Source organism: Oryctolagus cuniculus, chromosome 1, assembly GCF_051225735.1.
Source record: "Oryctolagus cuniculus isolate XC-2025 breed Fujian yellow rabbit chromosome 1, ASM5122573v1, whole genome shotgun sequence".
Classification (NCBI taxonomy): domain Eukaryota; kingdom Metazoa; phylum Chordata; class Mammalia; order Lagomorpha; family Leporidae; genus Oryctolagus; species Oryctolagus cuniculus.
The window spans coordinates 46,682,532-46,701,759 of NC_142867.1; the positions used below are offsets into that span (position 1 = coordinate 46,682,532).

General features: G+C 52.2%; 1 protein-coding gene across 10 annotated transcripts in view; it reads right to left on the reverse strand.

Annotated features, from left to right (window-relative positions):
- The window catches only part of NAV2 (neuron navigator 2), a 763,895-nt gene that overhangs the window by 345,702 nt on the left and 398,965 nt on the right, over window positions 1–19,228 (reverse strand). For 2 of the 10 annotated variants that reach the window (XM_070072516.2, XM_070072506.2), the window contains exon 1: window positions 2,327–2,457. The exons of the other annotated variants lie outside the window; for them this stretch is intronic. In XM_070072516.2, coding sequence (XP_069928617.1) covers window positions 2,327–2,377 — 51 coding nt within the window. In that variant the 5' untranslated portion in view covers window positions 2,378–2,457. Of the gene's footprint in view, window positions 1–2,326; window positions 2,458–19,228 lie in introns of those variants that run through there. 10 annotated transcript variants of the gene reach the window in all.

Consider the following 19,228-nt stretch of genomic DNA (forward strand, 5'->3'; position numbering starts at 1 on the left):
GCTATTCACAAACAATTGGCTTCCAAGATGTTCCCAAGGAGCTCCTTCCTGCTAAGGGCCACTAATGATTCAAAGGTAAGACAGGCTGCCCCTCCCTCACCCACCCCATCAGAACAAAACATTCACCCAATAGCACAAGGCACACTGGGGGAGGCATTGTGTCTCCTTAAGAATAGTATAGTAATAAAAAAAATAGTAATAATGGTTGCCCCCATTTAACAGACACCATGTCTTAGATTCTGTGCTAGGTCTTGCTCCTTTATTATCTCATTTTATCTTTCCACAACCTGGAGAAAGAAAGTTGTAAAACTATCCCTTCCGGAAGAGGGAAATTGATTCAGAGGTTAGTAGGTGGCAAGGCTGGAACTCAAATCAAGCATCATCTACAAGCAAACACGGCTTCTCCACCGAGGCTGTGAAAGCAGAGTAAGCATACAACAAATAACAAGGAAGTCAATCAATCAATAAATGAATGGACAAAAAGCTAAAGATGTGTCAACTACATGTGTGTATGTGTGTGTGTGTGCGTGCGCACATGCGCATGTGTGCATGTATCCATGGCAGAAAAGTGGAGACCCATCCCTGAGGATACATGAGGCTGTCTTAATGTTGAGCCTCATTCATGCCTTTTCCCGCCCAGCTCTGGGGGCGCTGGGTGCACAGGACAGTAACTCTGGCATCCCCCAGTGCTTCCAGGTTGTCCCGCCTCTCGAGCACCTGATGGGGAGGGGGTAATTTGGTGGACCACAATTACCTTGGGTGGTCCTCACGGTTCTTTTGAAAGGGGAGAGGTCTAAAAACCCAGACAGACCCAATAAAGGTTGACCTTTGACCAGCACTCCACAGGCTGAAGGGGCAGCAATACTGCAGCAGCCAGGACACTGCAGACCTTCCTAGAGTCACCTGCCATCAAGCTCCAGGAGCCATCGCCTAGGATATCCCACAGCTTCCTGCCTGGCAAGTAATTCCTCATCCTCTTTGTTTCTTGAAAGCATTTAGGCCTGGCAACCTGACACTGTCCAATCCGGAGCGTGACCCAATCTTCCTGCACCGCCTATCAGAGTGGCATCTCAGGTGGAGCTTGGATCGGAGAGAAACTGTGAAACTCCAGGCTCTCCCACAACCGTCTGGTTGGAGAAAGATTCCAGGAAAGGATTAGGGGCTGGAATCATGACATAGTGTGGCAAAGGTGCATACCGTCTGCTAACGTTACAGCACATTAAACGAAGTTGTAAAAGAGTGGCTTAAAGTTAGACATGCCAAACATAACACACAAAGTATGAAAAGCAAGGTGCCATTTTTCCAACAAATAAGTTCATTATGTGAAGAACCGGTTCAGGCTGATTTAGCTCCTGCCTATCTAATACAGCTGCTGTGAGGTGTGCTTTTTTTTTCTTTTTCTTTCTTTTTTTTTTTTTTTTTTGGTAGCATCTTTAAAGAGCTCATCCCCAAGAAGCATGAATTCCAGTTTATTAACATTATCGATTCGTTATTATGTGTGCCAGGCAACCTACAAATAGTATTTCTTATCCTGGCACCAGCTCTATCTAGGAGGTGGGAACTTGCCTAATTCTACTAAGAGGAAACCGACATCCGGGAAGGTTAACTGACTTGGTCTCAGTGCAGACTGCCTTAAAGGGGAACAACTGAAACCACCCCCCACCCACCCACCCAAATCACAAAGCAAAACCCAGAGAGAGCCAGAGCGGAGCGGGAGCCTTCTGATCACATTTCCTCCTTGAGATGGGGAAAACCACGCAGGCTTACTGCAGCAGCTCGGAAAACTCTCACCAGCTCCACCGGGAGCGATGGGCGGTTATTTTTGAAAACAGAGGAGGAGTAAAAGTACCTGCAGCCTGGATGGTTCTTGGAAGCCTGAGAGAGAAGCAAGCCATTGAGAGAGGACAGAGACGGGGACCCAGGGCACTTCCAAGAGGGGCTCCTGTTCCACCCCCTCCCCAAAAGAAGCCAAATGGCAAAACAGATCAACACTGGCATGCAACCCGAAGTCTCCAAACACAAAGCCGGGGCCGGGGCGAGGCAGACCACGCTGACCCTGGACGCGCTGTGAGACAATCCCGGCGCGCGCAACCCAGGGGATTCTGAGCGGATGGGCCACCCCACTCCAATAACACACACACACACACACACACACACACACACACACGGCCTGAAATCCATCTTCAAAACAATAAGGGAAATACCAAGTACGAGATGGCTCTCAGGGACTTTCCACCCCGGGAGACAGTTCCTGGAGCGGATGGGGAGAGGCGGGGTTTACAAAGTCGAGCAGCGCTCAGGGAGCGAGGTTTGCAATCCACCTTACCAGCTTCATGGTGGTGTTATTCTGTTCCCAGCGCCAAAGCATCACGCTCATCTTACTTCAGGGCGAGGAGGGCAGGGGGAGAAGGAAAAGCACCGGGGGGGGGGGGGGGCGGGAACAAAAAAAAAAAAAAAAAAAAGAGCGAAGCACCTGCCCGCGGGCGGAGCTGGTCGGGACGTCCCGTCCCGGGTGGTGCTCTCGGCCGCGGCCCCCGCAGCTGCGAGCATCCCCGGAGCCCGCTGCCGCCCAGCGCCCGCTCTTGGGCCAAGGCTGCGCGCGGGACCCCCGACCCAGGAGCCCGGTGCCCGCGCTACGCGGCTCTCGTGCCTCGCTCGCGCGCTCCCCGCCGGCCTCCCCGCCTCCGCCAAGTCAAACAACTCCCCCTGCGTCCCAGCGCCCGCTCCTCGCAGCGCGGAGGCCGCTGGGGCCGCGGCGGCTGCGGGGCGGGGTGGGGGGTCCGAGGCCGGCGGCTTCCCGTTCCCCTTGCTGGCCCGCGGGCCGCCCCGCGTGGCCCCCAGCGTTTCAATGGGGCCGTTCGCCACCGCTGCGGGTGGGAGGGAGCGGGAGCTAGGGTCGGAGGCGGGGGAGGTACTTAACTCTTTCGGGGGAGGGCTCGGGAGGCGGGAGCGCTTTTGGCAAAGGGCGGGGGTACGCTGGGGAGGAGGGGGCTGCGGCGGCGCAGGCTGTGGCCCGGGTCTTCGCGGGTCCTTACGGGTCCTGGGACCAGCCCGCGCCTGCCCCCACGCGTGCTCAGCTCCATCCACATTTTCTTTTCTGCTCCGTACTCAACCAAGTTGTCCGACAGGGGCCACTCCCGGGCCGCTGCCCCCGGAGCTGGGGAAACTGTGGCTGCAGGATGGGTGCCCCGACCCACCCAACTCACGCGCGCGCGCACACACACACACACACACCCTGTGCCTCAGCCAGCAACTTTTAGTTCCTGCCGCGTGAAGAATGGGCTTGGGTGTTTTCTCACACACCTGGCCCCTGCCTGCTGCTGAGAGGATGTCCGTGGCGCTGGCGAGAGGAGGAGGGGGCAGGCGACTGCAGGGCAAGCAGCCTTGTGGCCTTTGTTTCCGCCTCTGCCTCCTCCACCTGCTGCAGGCTCTCTGGTGCCTTCCTCGGAGACTTTGGGGAACTGGGCACCTCCCCACCTTCCTACCCATCCCTTGGCCTGGATCCAGCATCCTCTCATCTGACAGTTTAAATTCCAGTGTCCTGAAGAAGGCTCAGGAATCCTGCAGCTCCCCAGGGGTGGGCGGCACTGGCCCCCTGACCCAGGGGGCTGTGTAGGATTCGGGCAACAGTCACTTGTTAGCCTGGAATGGAGGTCCCGCCTCTCCCCCCTCGGATAGACAGCTGTAATGAGAGCTCACGGAAGGGCCTTGTTCCATATTCACTTCAGTAACCAACAGTGCTCAAAATAAGGCAAGGTGATAAAATGGGTCCTCCTCTTGGAAAAAAAAAGTATTGAAAAAGTCAATCAAAATATTGCCACACTACCTAAACTTCTCAGGATTGTATTTCCCCTGATAGTTAACAAATCTCATTTTTCAATGGGCCATAACCCAATCCCACCCCCACCCCTCACCCACCTTGCACTCTTGCCTTATCCCCATCATCTCCAGTCCTTCCCACCTTGGGAACTCTGCTCCTGACAGTCCCTGTCCCTGGAACACCATTCCCCCCAGACCTGCCTATGACCTCACTTCTAATGTCCCCCTCCCCGGAGGGACGTGTCCCCATACTCTTCTATCCCATTCCTATTGACTCTCCTTCATTGTGTGCTCTCAGTGTTAGCTGCTTGCATTCTTGTTTCTGCTCTGTCTTGTCCACAAAGATCACAAATTCCTACAAGCTTGTCTGTTTCTCCTCTACCATGTCCCCAAGTGCCCGGGACAGTATGTGGTCTTGTGGCTGGCCCAACAAACCTTTCCCAGACGATGGTCTACGCAGCTTCCTCTATAGCAAGGACTGAGCTGGACCCCGGAAGCACAGCCCACTCCCTGCCTGAGGCCCTGATGGGCTGAGTAACCTGGGATAGGCCCTTCTATGCACATCTCCACACATACCCCTGAGAGTGAAGCAAAGGCACCAATAATTGCTGCTTCCAGGGAAAGAGCACGTCCTAAGGGAACTACCATAAAGGGGCGAGCATGTGCCAATTGAAAAACCATATTTCATATTCAAATATATATTTGGAAAACACATCCTAAAATAACCTTTTTTCCCAAAAATAAAGTTTGACAAAATCTTATTGGCCAAGAGAGCAAAACACAGACACTCTACTGCAGCTTTTTAAAGACAGGGTCTTTGCAGCTGGGTGGGAGGATGTAGAGTCCAAAAATGTTCTGGTTGTGTAAAAATGCTGCAAGACTGGGCATTCGTGCATTTTCTGGGGAAACATGTGTAGGTTCGCTATACTTTCTAGGGGAGCCACACATGGAAAAACCACACATATTCATGACTGAACAAACACTTAGTTTCCAATCAAAATCTTTGCTGGCCCAAGATGGAAAATACCAGTCATGATGTGGAACAGGGAGGTGAGGGGAGATACAGCTTTAATGAAAGGGAATAGGCCTGTGACCTTGCCCTTCAGACGTCACACACTTCAGACCATCGGTGTGTGAGCTGGGTTGGCAAGCACTCCTTGAGCATCTACTATGATGCCTGTAACTGGCTCTATTGAATCAGGGAGGGTTCCCTCTCCGGTACATGGTCTCATTGGCAGATGGATACAACATACATACAACAAGTACTGCATAAAAAGAGCACCATGAAGTGTGCAGCTGGGCCACACAGGAAAAAAAAAATCCATGGCCAAGACTGAGGAGCCGAGAAGGGCTTCGCAGAAGTGACACTTGCCTGCACCTGGAAGGATGCAGTCAGGTTTGACAAGAGATGAGAACAACACAGAGCAGCACGCGCAGGGTGTTAAGGTATTGAGGAAGGACAAAGGTTCCACTGAGTCGGAATGCAGGCGGCAAGTGGCAGAAGATGGGGCTCTTTGGTGGGTAAGGCAAACTAGGTGACTGAGAGGAGATTCTCCTTTGGTTTTTAGCACCCAAGGAAGTGATTGGTCCAAGTTCCCAGTTTAAGAAATCTTAGCTAGTAACAGCAGGAAGATGGTTTTGAAAGGGTGGAGGCTGGAAGATGGGAAACCAGTTAGATGTTGAAGTCCTGCAAGATAGAGAATGAGGATCAGAACAAGGAGACATATATGGAAAAGCTGACTGACATCTCAAGAGTCTACCCATGCCATGCAGGGGGTGGGGGTAGGGGATCCATAAAGTCAAGGCTGTGCGTTTGCTCAAACAGGTGTCAGGACCCAGCTAATTTGCAGACACAACTGACTGTTTAAAACCTTCCATGCCTGGGAGAGCTACTCATTGTCTCTCCCAACACCTCCCTCTTCCTTCCCCCCAGCCCTGTAATCCTCCACTAGGGCTGGGTGGGGGGTGTGAATTAGGGGAAAGAGAGTTGCCTGTGATGATTACATGGGACCAAGCCAAGGGGAACACTTGTGAAGTTCTCTGGAGTGTGGCTCCTCCCAGTTGTCAGCCTCTTTTTCCTGCTCATGGGCTCCCCTACCCCCACCCCCTGCACCTGAGAACCCAGTGCTGCCCTTGATAGGCAGGGACACCTCCCACCCCTAGCTCAGCCCACCCCCTGAGTGTGACCTCTCTGGAATCCTCCTGGTAGCCACAAGGGGGACCCCAGGGTCCCGGGATTGTAGAGGCCCTCGTGGGGCTGACCTCCCAGAGGCTGAATCTGCCTTTCACGGACTGCCCTTTGCTCCAGACCTTTGCATCCCCAGGATCCGAGATAGCTGTCCCTTGTCGCTCAGCACCCACTTATTCCCACGTCTGTCTTCCCTCCCCTTCCCTTCCCTGAGTTGTCAGCACCTGCCCTGCTGTGGAAGGCACATGCTAACCATCTCCTGGAGGACAGTGGGAGAGTCGAGTGTCCATGCTGCTTCCCCAGGCAGAATGGAGAGGAATGGGACCAGAAGGCAGGGTTTGGGACCTGGCGCCCCAAAAGGTGCCACCAGCGTTTCCTGGGCAAGAGCTGCTCCGCCATGGAAAGTTCCTTCTCACTCCTCAGTTCTGCACGCCCAGCCCCTGTCTGATAAACTAATTTGTGTCCAGCTGTTAATGGCTTAATGTGTTTCCCAGAGAATGTATTTCAGTTTAGCAGGGGTCTTCCACTCTTTCAGCCAAAATGATGACTAATAGGGAAAAGTTCAGACATGACGGGGGCCAGCCGGGGGGATGCTGGGCTCTCTAGACTGCTCTGAACACACGATGTGGGCTGATAGGTCTCCACCCACGTGTGCGGCTCGCTGAGGGGGGACGTCAGCTTTTACAGGCCCTAGAAGGACAAAGGAACAATGAAATGCAAGGTGACCCCAGGGGGAACAGGCTGGGGAATAAGCTAAAGATTTTGACATAGGGAGTTCTTTCCTCCCAGATAATTGGGCTTGAATAGTAAAATATGAGCATACTTCAAAACGTCTGGAGGGAAATGGAACTAAATATCAGTTTACTTTGGTGCAAAAAAAAAAAAATGTGAAATCCAGGCATGCAAAGGGTGTTCAAAAAGGTCATGGAAAAATGCATATTAGGAAAGAACTATGCATAGATTTCAAAAATTTTTTCCACGGAAACATACTTATCTTTCCATTCTCTTTCTCCGTGAACTTCTGGAGTCCCCTTATACCACAGAAGACTTTCACATCACCTATCAAACGACACTCCCAGCCGTGTTTGTGGCAGCTTTTTTTTTTTTATTATTTTTTGACAGGCAAAGTGGACAGTGAGAGAGAGAGACAGAGAGAAAGGTCTTCCTTTGCTGTTGGTTCACCCTCCAATGGCCGCCGCGGCCGGCGCGCTGCGGCCGGCGCACCGCGCTGATCCGATGGCAGGAGCCAGGTACTTATCCTGGTCTCCCAAGGGGTGCAGGGCCCAAGCCTTTGGGCCATCCTCCACTGCACTACCGGGCCACAGCGGAGAGCTGGCCTGGAAGAGGGGCAACCAGGACAGAATCCGGCGCCCTGACCGGGACTAGAACCCGGTATGCCGGCGCCACTAGGTGGAGGATTAGCCTAGTGAGCCGCGGCACCAGCCAGCTGCTTATTAAGTATGGCACAGGGTACCTTTCACCTACTCATCACAGCAGTGCTAAGAAGGCTCATTTTTCCCAGTTGGCAGATAAAGGCCAAGAGATGGGAAGCGATTGGTCCTGTCTGACCGACTTGGAAGCCACCAAGGGGCAATCACACTGGGGCCTGCCTGCCTGCCTCCCCTTCTCTGCAGAGTGTGTGTGGCTCTCCTACTACACACAGGAAACAAAATCTCAGAGAGGCCATCCTTAGGATAATGAAGACAACTTGTGTGCAGACTTGCTGCAAGGAGCTAAAAGATTTCAAGTCTCCTTCCCATGCTGGGTGGGCCCAGAGATCTCAGAAATAAAGAAGGATGTCTAACAATTAAACGACTCCTGGAAGTCCACAGCTGGTAGGCTTTCAGGACTGCAGAGCCAACACTAAGAGAAGCACTAATCCTTCCCGGAGCAAAAAAGGACTGGTGTCTGTGAGCCCAGCGATAGGGAGGGCCTGAGCACAGGACATCCCAGCTCCTCTCTGCCAGCCTTGCAAGGTCAGTCCAGGAAAGTGGAGTCCGGAGGAGGTCGCAGGCCAGTGGAGGATTTTAAGTAAGATGTATGGCTTTCAGGGGGACAGACACAACAGCACAGCGACAAGCCCACAGATGAACGAATACACCCCTGGAAAGGGCCAGGCTGGCTTAACAAAGGAGCTTGCTCTCTGCTTCCTTCTCTCTTGAGATACAGGACCATATGAAGCATCTCCCCAGGGCACACACTAATGCACAGCCTGTAGTATGCTCCCTCAGTGGTTTAAATTGTTGCTCCCTGGCTCCCCTCCCAATCCTGACACTTCCTTCCTTCTGGTGGTGGGGGTGAGGTGGAGGCAGAGGATTTCTGGGTGGAATGGCGTCTCCCACCACCCCTCCCAGCGTCCCTGCGGGCTGCTTACTCTCCTGGTCTGGGTCCTGCATGGTCATTGGGTCTATGCTTTGCTCAGCTGTTCCTTCAGCCTGGAATGCTTGTCCTTCCATTCTCTGCCAAATAATACCATGTTGAGCACCTCCCAAACCTTGTTTCCGATCAGAACTATTCACACAACCCTCTGCGCCCCCAGTGCTTTGTTTCTATCTTCCCAATGGCCTCCTCTTGTACTTGAACGTAGAGGTTTTTGTTGTTATGGATATGAACACTGATGTCACTGCTGTTACCTCTGGAGAGCAAAAGTTGCTTAGGAACAAGTCTCCACCTTAACCACGTTTGTACACAGAAGTGTACTTGATTTACCTCTGACCCCCCTCTGAAGAGGCTACAATTTGCCAGTTCTCTGTTCGTCATCCTCCAAGGCATTGCACTTTCAGCTCTGACCCAGGGCAGGGTAAGGGGACCTGCGCACAGTTTTACAAGTGCCTTAAAGATTTATTTTACCATAATTAAACACAATTAATAAATTCATAATATCAGGGCTAAAGGGGGTTTAAAGGTCACACACTTCCATTCCTAACTATCTGGAAGAATCTGGGTCACCTGAGTAGAGCTTTTCACTATATGATGCAAAATGTATCGAAAATAAACTCAATTGAGTTGGGAGGCAACAAGTGCTGGGGATGATGGCATGCTGGGCAGATCCTCAAGAAGAAACTGGAAATCCAGAATGTTCTCACTGGGCTAACGTTTTACTTGTTCACTGGGAACCTAGATACTTGGCATCAAAATGTTATTCGAGGTGCTGTGGTGCAGGGGGTTAAGCAACCACTAGCAAATGCGGGCACCCCCCATCAGAGCACCAGTTCAAGTCCTGGCTGCTCTGCTTCCGATCCAACTCCCTGCTAATGCACCTGGGCGAGCAGCAGAATATGGCGTAAGTCTGTGGCGTCCCTGTCACCCACATAGAGTTTCTGGCTCCTAGCTTGGGGGAGTGAACCAGTGGATGGAAGATCTCTCTCTCTCTCTCTGTTACTCTGCCTTTCAAATAAATAAAATAAACCCTTTTAAAAATCTTACTTGAAGGAGATCTTTGGAGCATGAGGATTACGTCTTATTTTTCTCAATGGTCCTTAGTGCCAAACAAAGAAGTGGGGTTCAGAGCCAAAGCAAATTTCAGGATGAATGATTGAATAGTTGAAGATGAATCAGAAAACTCCAGGTAAATTGTTTTTGACTTAAAGCAAACAAACTGGTACCAAACAATCCAGGACATCTCCAAAGAGCACTCTGAGGGTTACCAGGTGCCCCTGGTATTTATTTGCTCTATTCAACATCTCGGGCCTGGGGGGCAGCTCCTCCAGCCCTCTCCTTCCACCATCTCAAGGAGGCAGATAAGGGTTGAAACTGCGCAATCTTTGGGTGACCTCTGACCCCCCTCCTTTGAAGGGGCTACAATTTGCCAGTTCTCTGTTCTTCATCCTCCAAGGCATTGCACCTCCAGCTCTGACCCAGGGCAGGGTAAGGGGACCTGCGCACAGTTTTACAAGTGCCTTAAAGATTTATTTTAGGCTTCCCTAGCCCACTCAGGCATGTTGGAGGTTCATGTAAGGTCAAACAGCATAAAGGAAAAAACTCTTAACAGAAAACCCTGCCGCGGAACCATGGGCACAGAAATATGGGTCACTACTGTTGAAGTTCACCCGTTTCTGACTTCCATCCTGTGTTCCGGTTTTGTATCTGAAAGATTCAGAGAGACGTCTGGCCGGGAGTTGCCCTCCGAGTCTCCTGGGCTGTACTGATTTGCTGGGTTTCATTTTGTTTTGCTTTCAGCGGCTGTGGTCTGTGAGGGAGCGGGTTGCTGTGGTTTTGTTTATTTTGTGTTCCCTGTGGGATCTGATCTTTCACTCTTGGCCAGTTCTGGCCACTGGGGATTCAGGTTAGCAATTTAAGAGGTAGCCTCCTTCCCGAGGGCCTGTGGTCTAGGCTTCCTGGGAACTGTGGAGGCGCGGAACTCCCTACCTTTTTCGGTAGGGAATGCGGTCGCTTTTTGCCAACAATTACGCGACTGAGCAATTAAAGGAACACAGGCATCTTCAGAGTGGATTAAGCAGTTAGGATGTGATAGAGGCCTGGGAAACCAGGCAGTAGGTCAACCTAATCCCCCCAGGACATGGCTGTACACACAGGTGCGTACATACACACGCGCACGCACACGCATGCACGCTTATGCAGCAGTGCACACAATCTACCTTCAGTGCCTCCTCCTGCACCCAGCCCAAGTCAGGTGCCTTGAGTGAACCACTGGGATGAGAGTGGGTGCTGGCACTGTGGATCTGGGCCTCAGGACATGCGAGAGAGCAAACGGAGGCAAAGAGATGTCTGAGATGCACCAGCCAGGCCAGTGTGTATACCCCATCGCTTTCTATTTGAAAGTCAACAGAGGACAACCCAGAAAAATCCCAGAATGAAGGTGCCATTGTTCAGCAAAGGACAACTCCGAGTGCTAAAGTCTCGCTTTTGGCATCTGTGCAAGTCCATTTAATGACGTTGGTCCTAGCAACTGTGGGGTGTGTGTGTGTGTGTGTGTGTGTGCTGGGTGTGGCCATTCTGCACACTCCTCAGCTCTCAGAGCAGCACTAGCAGAGGGGTTCTCCAGAGCCGGCCCCGTGCCTTCCTCCAGCCTGCTCCCTGCTCCTGCTTCCAGCAGATGTGACCATCAAGAGCTCCTCCTGGCCTGGTTTTACGTTGCTCAAAACAATTTCACCTCAGTCACCCTGGCGATTCTGAGAAACACTCTGGGAACTAAGCTGATGACCAACATGATCCCATTTTCCCAACCAGGCCACTGAACCACAGAGGGGTTAAGGGACCTCTCCAAAGCTGCACAGGAGGAGGATGCTTGGCACGCCAGCTAAGACGCCACATCCCATCTGGGCGCTCCTCTGCCTCCAGGCAGCTTCCTGCTCACGGGCACGCTGGGAGGCTAGTGCAGGTTACAGCTCAGGTACTGGGGTCCCTGTCACTCGGGTGGGAGACCTGGAGTAAGTTCCAGGCTCCTGGATTTGGCTTGGTCCAGCCCTGGATGTTGCAGGCATTTGGGGGAGTGAAACCGTAGATGGAGGATCTCTCTCTCTTTCTCTGTCTTTCAAATAAAACAAAAACAAAAATAAACGTTATACAGCTGCTAGGCTTTATATCTACTGGCTCCTATGCAAATCCACTCTCCCCAGGTTCTCAAGATGAGTGGACTTCACACAATATTATAATTATTTTTTGGGACCAGCACTGCAGCATAATGGGTTAAGCTGCTGCCTACAATGCCAGCATCCCATACAGGTGTCTGTTTAAGTCCTGGCTGCTCCACTTTTGATACAGCTCTCTGCTAATGCACCTGGGAAAGCAGCGGAAGATGGCCCAGGCCCCTGAGCTCACATGGGAGACTCAGAAGAAGCTCCTGAATCGGCTTCGGATCGGCCCAGCCCCAGCCATTGCAGCCATTTGGGGAGTGAACCAGTGGATGGAAGATTCTCTCTCTCTCCCTCCCTCTCTCTCTCTCTCTGTCTCTCTCTCTCTCTCTATCTCTGTCTCTCCCTGTCTCTGTAACTATATCTTTCAAATAAACAAAATGAATCTTTAAAAAACTTATCTTTAAAAAATATTATTTGCAAAAGCCAAGCAGTAAAGACAACTAACACTTCCATAAATCTTCTATGTGCCAGGCACCATTCTGAGATGTCTGGATGCAATACCTTCTAGAATCATCTCAGTGCCCTTACAACAAGCACAAAATGTGAAAAAATTGTTTGAGATCGTACAGCTGGTAACTGACACAGCTTGAATCGAAACCCTGCTTGGCTACAGAATTTACATTCTTAACCTGTGTTGCTGCATATGTGTCTGTGTGGCAACCTCATGGCCAGAACCTGAGATCAACAATGTAAATGGACTCAACTAGGCTTTTTTTCTGTTTAAACTTGTATTTATTTGTTCCAGAGGCAGAGAGACAGGGAGTTCCCAAGCACCTAGTTCACTCTCCAAAAGCCTGGGGGCTGTGAACTTCATCTAGATCTCTGGGCACCAAATGCCTGCCCCAAACAGTTAGACAAGTGATTGGTATTTAATGTGGAGTTTTCTAATTTTTGTTTAATGTTTCAATGATTGTAGGATTCCATTGAATGCACCAAATTCTTTCTCGGACTATACAATTGTAGATAGTGCTTTAAGTAATCTTGCAACCTGGGGCAGGTCACGAATCTCACGGCCTCTCAGCCTCCTTTTCTGTATAATGGGCATGATTAAACTTACCTCTTAGGGTTGTTTTGGAAATCAGGTGAGAACCTCCAAGGGAACTCACTTGGAAAACAAAAAATCTCTAAAAGCAGTTTCCCAGAGCTAACTGATAAGAAACAAAGTTCAGGAGGTGGAATAAGCTCACACGTGCGTCCTAACTGCACAACCCAGGGGAGGCTTGAACACACCAGTGAGCCTTCTGGAGTTCCCAGAAGGAAGGGACTGGAAAGCGAGGACCTCCCCAGTGGATCCACTCTGCAGCTCCTTGGGCAGGGCATTTCTCTGGGAAGCACTCTAAGGAGCCCACTTCAGGATGGTCTCCCACCAGGGAGCATCTGGTTTGTATTTTCCCAGCAAGTTCCTCACCTTGCAGCAGCCTTTGGAAGGCACCTGACGTCCACACAAGTGTTTCCCTCTGGGTTTTGAGATTACGGCTAGAGGCTTCAGCTTGCACTGCAACCACTGCAGCTACCTGTCCACGAGCTACAGGGCGTGTGCAGAAAGAAAGAGGCCTTGGGGCTTTCATGACCTCGTGTAGTTTGCCTTCCCCTGGTGCAGGCTCTCCCAGTCACCCAGAAAGTCAGTCTCTCAGAACGTGCAGCCGGCCCCGGATGCAAAGCCAGGGTGTGAAGTATGGCGCCCCTGATGATGAGCCCCCCCACCTCTCCAGGAAGGAGCAAAAGGAGCAAATGGGCAGGGAAAAACAGTAGGATTCGGGGCACAACTGTGGCCAGATCTGTGTCTTTCTCCATTCAGACACCACTATCGTATGGAGGTAGGCCTAGGGTATTCACAATCCCCACCAGTTTATTCTGATTACAGAAATCGCCAGCATTTATTGAGTATTTATATAAATGGCTCAGACACTAGCTAAGCCATTTAAATGAATCACCATCTTCAAGGCACAGCGGGTTAAGTCCTCCTGTGACACTGGCATCCCATACAGGTGCCAGTTCAAGTCCTGGCTGCTCTGCTATTGATCCAGCTCCCTGCTAATGTGCCTGGGAAAGCAGCAGAAGATGGCCCAAGTACTTGACCCCTGCCACCCATGTGGGAGCCCCAGATGGGGTTCCAGGCTCCTGGCTTTGGCCTGGCCTAACCTCAGCTGTTTTGGCCACTGGGGAGTGAACTAGCTGATGGAAGACCTCTTTGTTTCTCTCTCTCTCTCTCTGTCACTCTGACTTTCAAATAAATAAAAATAAGTATTTAAAAATAAATTAATCCGGTGCTGCGGCTCACTAGGCTAATCCTCCACCTGCGGCACCAGCACCCCGGGTTCTTGTCCCGGTTGCTCCTCTTCCAGTCCAGCTCTCTGCTGTGGCCCGGGAAGGCAGTGGAGGATGGTCCAAGTGCTTGGGCTCTACACCCGCATGGGAGACCAGGAGGAAGTACCCGGCTCCTGGCTTCGGATTGGCGCAGTGCGCCTGCCACAGTGCACCTGCCATAGCAGCCATTTGGGGGGTGAACCAATGGAAGGAAGACCTTTCTCTCTGTCTTTCTCTCTCTCTCACTAACTTTGCCTGTCAAAAAAAATTAATCACCATCTTCCATCCTCAAAATAAACCTTTGAAAGTGGCACCACAGGCATTTTTTTTAGTACAAGTGAAAGAATCACAGAAGAGCTAAGCAAACTGCCAGTTGTCACACAGCTCAGAAATGGCGTAGCTGGAATTCCAGCGGAGATTTGCCTGACCCGATAGAGGTTATTGGCCTTTGGGCACATCTCCTGAGATTGTTCCCTGAAATTCTTTCCTCCACCCCACAGAGATCACAGAACAGACCTGCCCTAGGACAGCCCTTGGGACGTGGGCATTTGAAGACAGCGCTCTCGCTCCCTGGATCTTGTCTTGTCCAGGACAAGCCCACATTTCTCTCAACAGGTCTGTCACCATCCCAGCCCATACGTGAACAGGCGTTCTATGGAAGGGATGCCGCTTTCTGTCGGCTGAACTTGCACACCCCACTTGCCGGAGTACGATCAGGTGAACGGAGCAAACAGCCCTGTGTTTGCAGCCATGCCCCCGGGGAAGAGGGTGCTCGGCCCCTTCCCACAGCAGGTACTGGGGAGGGCGTGCTGACTGCTTTCTCATCTCCTCCTCCCCATGAGAACACGGGAAACGGCGCCTTCCCTTCCGAGATTGCCTCCCCGCCTCTGCTTTCTCAAGGAAATGCTTTTCCAAGACCCACTCCATCCTGGAAGGGAAGGTTCCAGCCCCGCGCGGCTGCTCGCTGCCACCTGCAGGAGCCCCCATGCCCTGGCATCTCTCTCTGTTCCCCAGCATGGTGGAGACTCACTGGCCCAGCTGGAACCCTCAGCTCTTAGAGTTGGTAGGGATGGAGCCCGCCAGCAAGGGAGAGATAGAGATGGGTGTGTCTTCACTGCACAGACTCCAGGTTATCTACCCCGGGGAAGCCAGCAGGTGCTGGACTGGGAGCCCAGAGATCCATGCTGCCGGCCCTTGAGGTCCAGGTGCATCCTCCAGATACAAATTGCTCGAATGCAGGTTCTGGTCCTGCCTGGTCATCTGTGTGACCCAGGGCAAGTCACAAACTTCTTTGTGCCCTACTCTCCCATCTGCACACCAGATTGTAATGGTGCCTGGTTCTCAAGATCGCCCTGGGGACCACACGAGTACAGGCCTGAATGCAAGGCAGAGGGCCTGGCACAGGACCGGTGTTCATGGGTGCGTCTTGCCCCCATTGCTAGCACTGCTTTATACAACTCGATTAGGGATCGAGTTCACAAATGGAGAGAGCATTTTAAACTCAGAGAGGACTTTCGTTATTCTTTCCTTTGACCCTATAGTTCAGTGGGGTGAGAACATCAAGACTCACGGCTGCAGTTGTGTAGGTAGAAACACCAAAGCCCAGAGAGGTCAAGGGATGGGTCCAAAGTCACACAGTGGATGCACTATTAGATCTCAGACCACCTGACCTCCCACCTTGGGGATCCTGAGGCACGGTTATGCTGACGCTCGGCATGGACTATCATCAGATTCCCATGTTATCTATTTGACTTACTGACTAAAATCAACAGCTCGGGCTGGCGCCATGGCTCACTTGGCTAATCCTCCACCTGCGGTGCCGGCACCCCAGGTTCTAGTCCCGGTTGCTCCTCTTCCAGTCCAGCTCTCTGCTGTGGCCCGGGAAGGCAGTGGAGGATGGCCCAAGTGCTTGGGTCCCTGCACCCGCATGGGATACCAGGAGGAAGCACCCGGCTCCTGGCTTCAGATCGGCGCAGTGCTGGCCGTAGTGGTCATTAGCGGAGTGAACCAATGGAAGGAAGACCTTTCTCTCTGTCTCTCTCTCACTGTCTAACTCTACCTGTCAAATAAAAAAAATCAAGAGCTCGACTCATGATCCTGGACATAAGATTTGCAGGCTGGGACGGTCCACAGGCTCCCTCCCTCCATTTCCCGTGGGGTGTCCCAGGATGAGATTGCTTGTCTTTCCATTCCCTGGCGTGGCTCGTGCAGGGGTCCACAGCTGGTCCAATCCCTGCCTGGGGTGTGTCAGTTTATAGATGGACTCACTCCCCAGCCCATCATGCCCTGGGACATCAGGTACAGCTATGGCTCATCGGGTGATTCCAAGCTGGGACTTGAGTGGCGCCAAGTGTTCCAGGGGTCTTCCACAGGCCTACCCTCCACAGCCCTACCCTCCACAGCCCTCTAAGCTCCAGGAGGGGGCCCAGGCTCTCTTTTGCAATGACCCAAGCCTCCTGAGGGTTCTAGAAGACAGCAAGGCAGGATGGGAGTGGGAGGTGGGAGGAGAGGGTATCTGGCTGTTCCAGACACACCCTCCTAGTTTGCTACCCCAGAGGGCCTCTGAAAGGAGATTTGCGGGGATTCCTGCCTGGAGCTGGGAGACACCCTGTTCTATGAAGTGGCCTTAGAGTGCCTACTTTCCCACCATCACCCATCTGGGCCTGATAAATACCAGTCCTGCGCCTGTACTGACCTGCTTGCAGGCTGCCTGTGAGCCCCTGGGAAGCACAGTTGTTTATCTCGGGCCTCCTTTGGCCCCAGGAGCTGTTTCTCTGCCTCCTCAAGAGACGTCAGCCTGGGCTCCTCTCACCCCTTATCATCCAAGGATGTTCCAATGACATCAGCTTCCCGAGAGCTGGACAGTTCCCTTCACTTCAAAGCCTGCCTTTCTTTGCCCCCTCCCCCCATCCTCACTCCCATGTTCACTCTTGGATTCACCCTTTGAACCCCAACAGTGCACAAAACTGGGCTCTCCCAGGCCACAGGCCCCCCGAGCATGGTGTGGTGCCTTCGTCCCACAGAGCAGCAGACAGAGCCAATGGGGCTGAGGATTTTAAAAGAGGGTCTCTGGTTACAAATGAGAAACTCTGAAGGGGAAGAAAACTGTCTGGCTACATGACAGAATCACTCTTAAATGTATTATGGGGGGCTGGCACCATGGCATAGTGGGTAAAGCCTCACCTGCACTGCCGGCATCCCATATGGGCGCCGGTTCAAGTCCTGGTTGCTCCACTTCCCATCCAGCTCTCTACTATGGCCTGGGAAAGCTGTAGAAGATGGCTCAAGCCCTTGGGCCCCTGCAACCACATGGTAAACCTGGAAGAAGCTCCAGGCTCCTGGTTTCAGATCTGCACAGCTCCAGCCATTGCAGCCATCTGAGGAGTAAACCAGCAGATAGAAGAACTCTCTCTCTCTCTCTCTCTGTAACTCTGCCTTTCAAATAAATAAATAAACCTTTAAAAAATTTATTACGGGATCCAGCAATACATTCTTATTAAATTTTTCTTTTGAATGGCCACTAAGTACCAGGTTCTTTTTTTTTTTTAGAGACTTATTTATTTGAAAGACAGAGTGAGAGAGAGGGGAGAGGAGACAGGGGAAAGAGAGATATGTTTCATCAGCTGGTTCATCTCCCAGATGCCTGCAAAAGCCAAGGCTGAGCCAGGCCAAAGTCAGGAGCCAGGAACTCTATCCTGGTCTCTCACATGGGTGGCAGAGGCCAAGCACTTGGGCCATCTTCTGCTGCCTTCCCAGGTACATTAGCAGGGAGTTGGACCAGAAACAGAATAGCCAGGACTTGACCCGGATGCCTGCCTCCCAAGCCGCAGCTTAACCTGCTATGTAATAATGGGGACCCCAGTTCCAGGTTCTTATTCTGAGCGCAAGGGAAGGAGAATGAAGACTAAGACAGACAAAGCCAGCTGCTGCCTTCAAGGAGCTGACATCCCAGGGCAGTCTGAGTGACAAACACGCGCCAGGCAGAGAAGTACTCAGTGCTCCCGTGGGGTAAGGCTCAGGTGTGCCTGCAGAGGAGCGGGGAGAGCCAAGGAACGGGCTGCACATGGAGGTTTTGCCCCTATGCAGACTCGAAAAGTGAACTGCATGGAAGACCTGATCAAAGAGCTCTGGGCAGAGGGCACAGGGCTGAGCAGAGTGTGGCTGCTATGTTCAAGGTCACCAAGCCACTGGGGCTGCAGTAGAGGGAGCAAGGCAGAAGGTGAGAGGACGAGGCTGGAGAGAGGAAGGAGCCAGCTCGCACAGGGCAGGGGGTGGCCAAGGCAGCCTGGGTGCCAGAGTCAACCCAGACAACCATGTCATATGGGGTTCTGTGACAGCAGGAGGCAAGAACAGCTCCACTGGACTGGAGCTGAGGGCAATGGGACGGACTCCTCTGTGCCCCAACAGACCGAAATTATTGACTGTATCTGGCCTTACACAGAAAACATTTCTTATTCTCTACTGTTGAGATGTGAAGAACGGCATGGCACCGGGACTGCATTTCCAGTGTTATGGAAAGTTACTGGAGCATTCTGAGCAAGCAGTACAACCTCATGTACACATGTCCGCACGTACTCGGGCTATACTACGGAGGGCTGACAGCTGGGCCTGGGGAGGCTGCCAGTGGGGTGACAGGGAGCTGGGATAATGTCCCAGGAGAGGGTGGGGGCTTTGTAGAGGGTGGTGGCATTGGGTGTGCTGAAGTCAAATGCATCTGGGGACATGGGCAGAGTGGTCACACTGAATGGGTGTGAGACAGTAGAGGAGTGAAGGACGACCCTTAGGATCTGAGCTTGAACAACGGGGTGAATGCTGGTGCCACTTACTGACCTACAGAGGACCAAGGGGGCAGAGCCTGCAACACGGGCTTGAGGAGTCAGAAGCTCTGCTTTGGCTGTGATCCGTCTGAGATGAGGATTAGACGTTTATCTGCCCATTCACGCAAAGGGTACACTTCTAAAATATAAGGAATGATGGCGTTGGGGCCGGCGCTGTGGCATAGTAGGTAAAGCCACCGCCTGCAGTGCCAGCATCCCATATGGACACCGGTTTGAGTCCAGGCTGCTCCACTTCCTATCCAGCCTTTGCTACAGCCTGGGAAAGCAGCGGAATATAGCCCAAGTGCTTGAGCCCCTGCACCTGTGCGGGAGACCCTGAAGAAGCTCCTGGCTTCAGCCTGGCCCAGCCCTGGACGCTGCAGTCATTTGGGAAGTGAACTAGCAGTTGGAAGACTCTCTCTTCCCCCCTGCCCTGCCTCTCCCTCTTGTTCTTTGTGGCTCTTTCAAATGAATTAAACGGAAAAAAGAAACAAAGATTG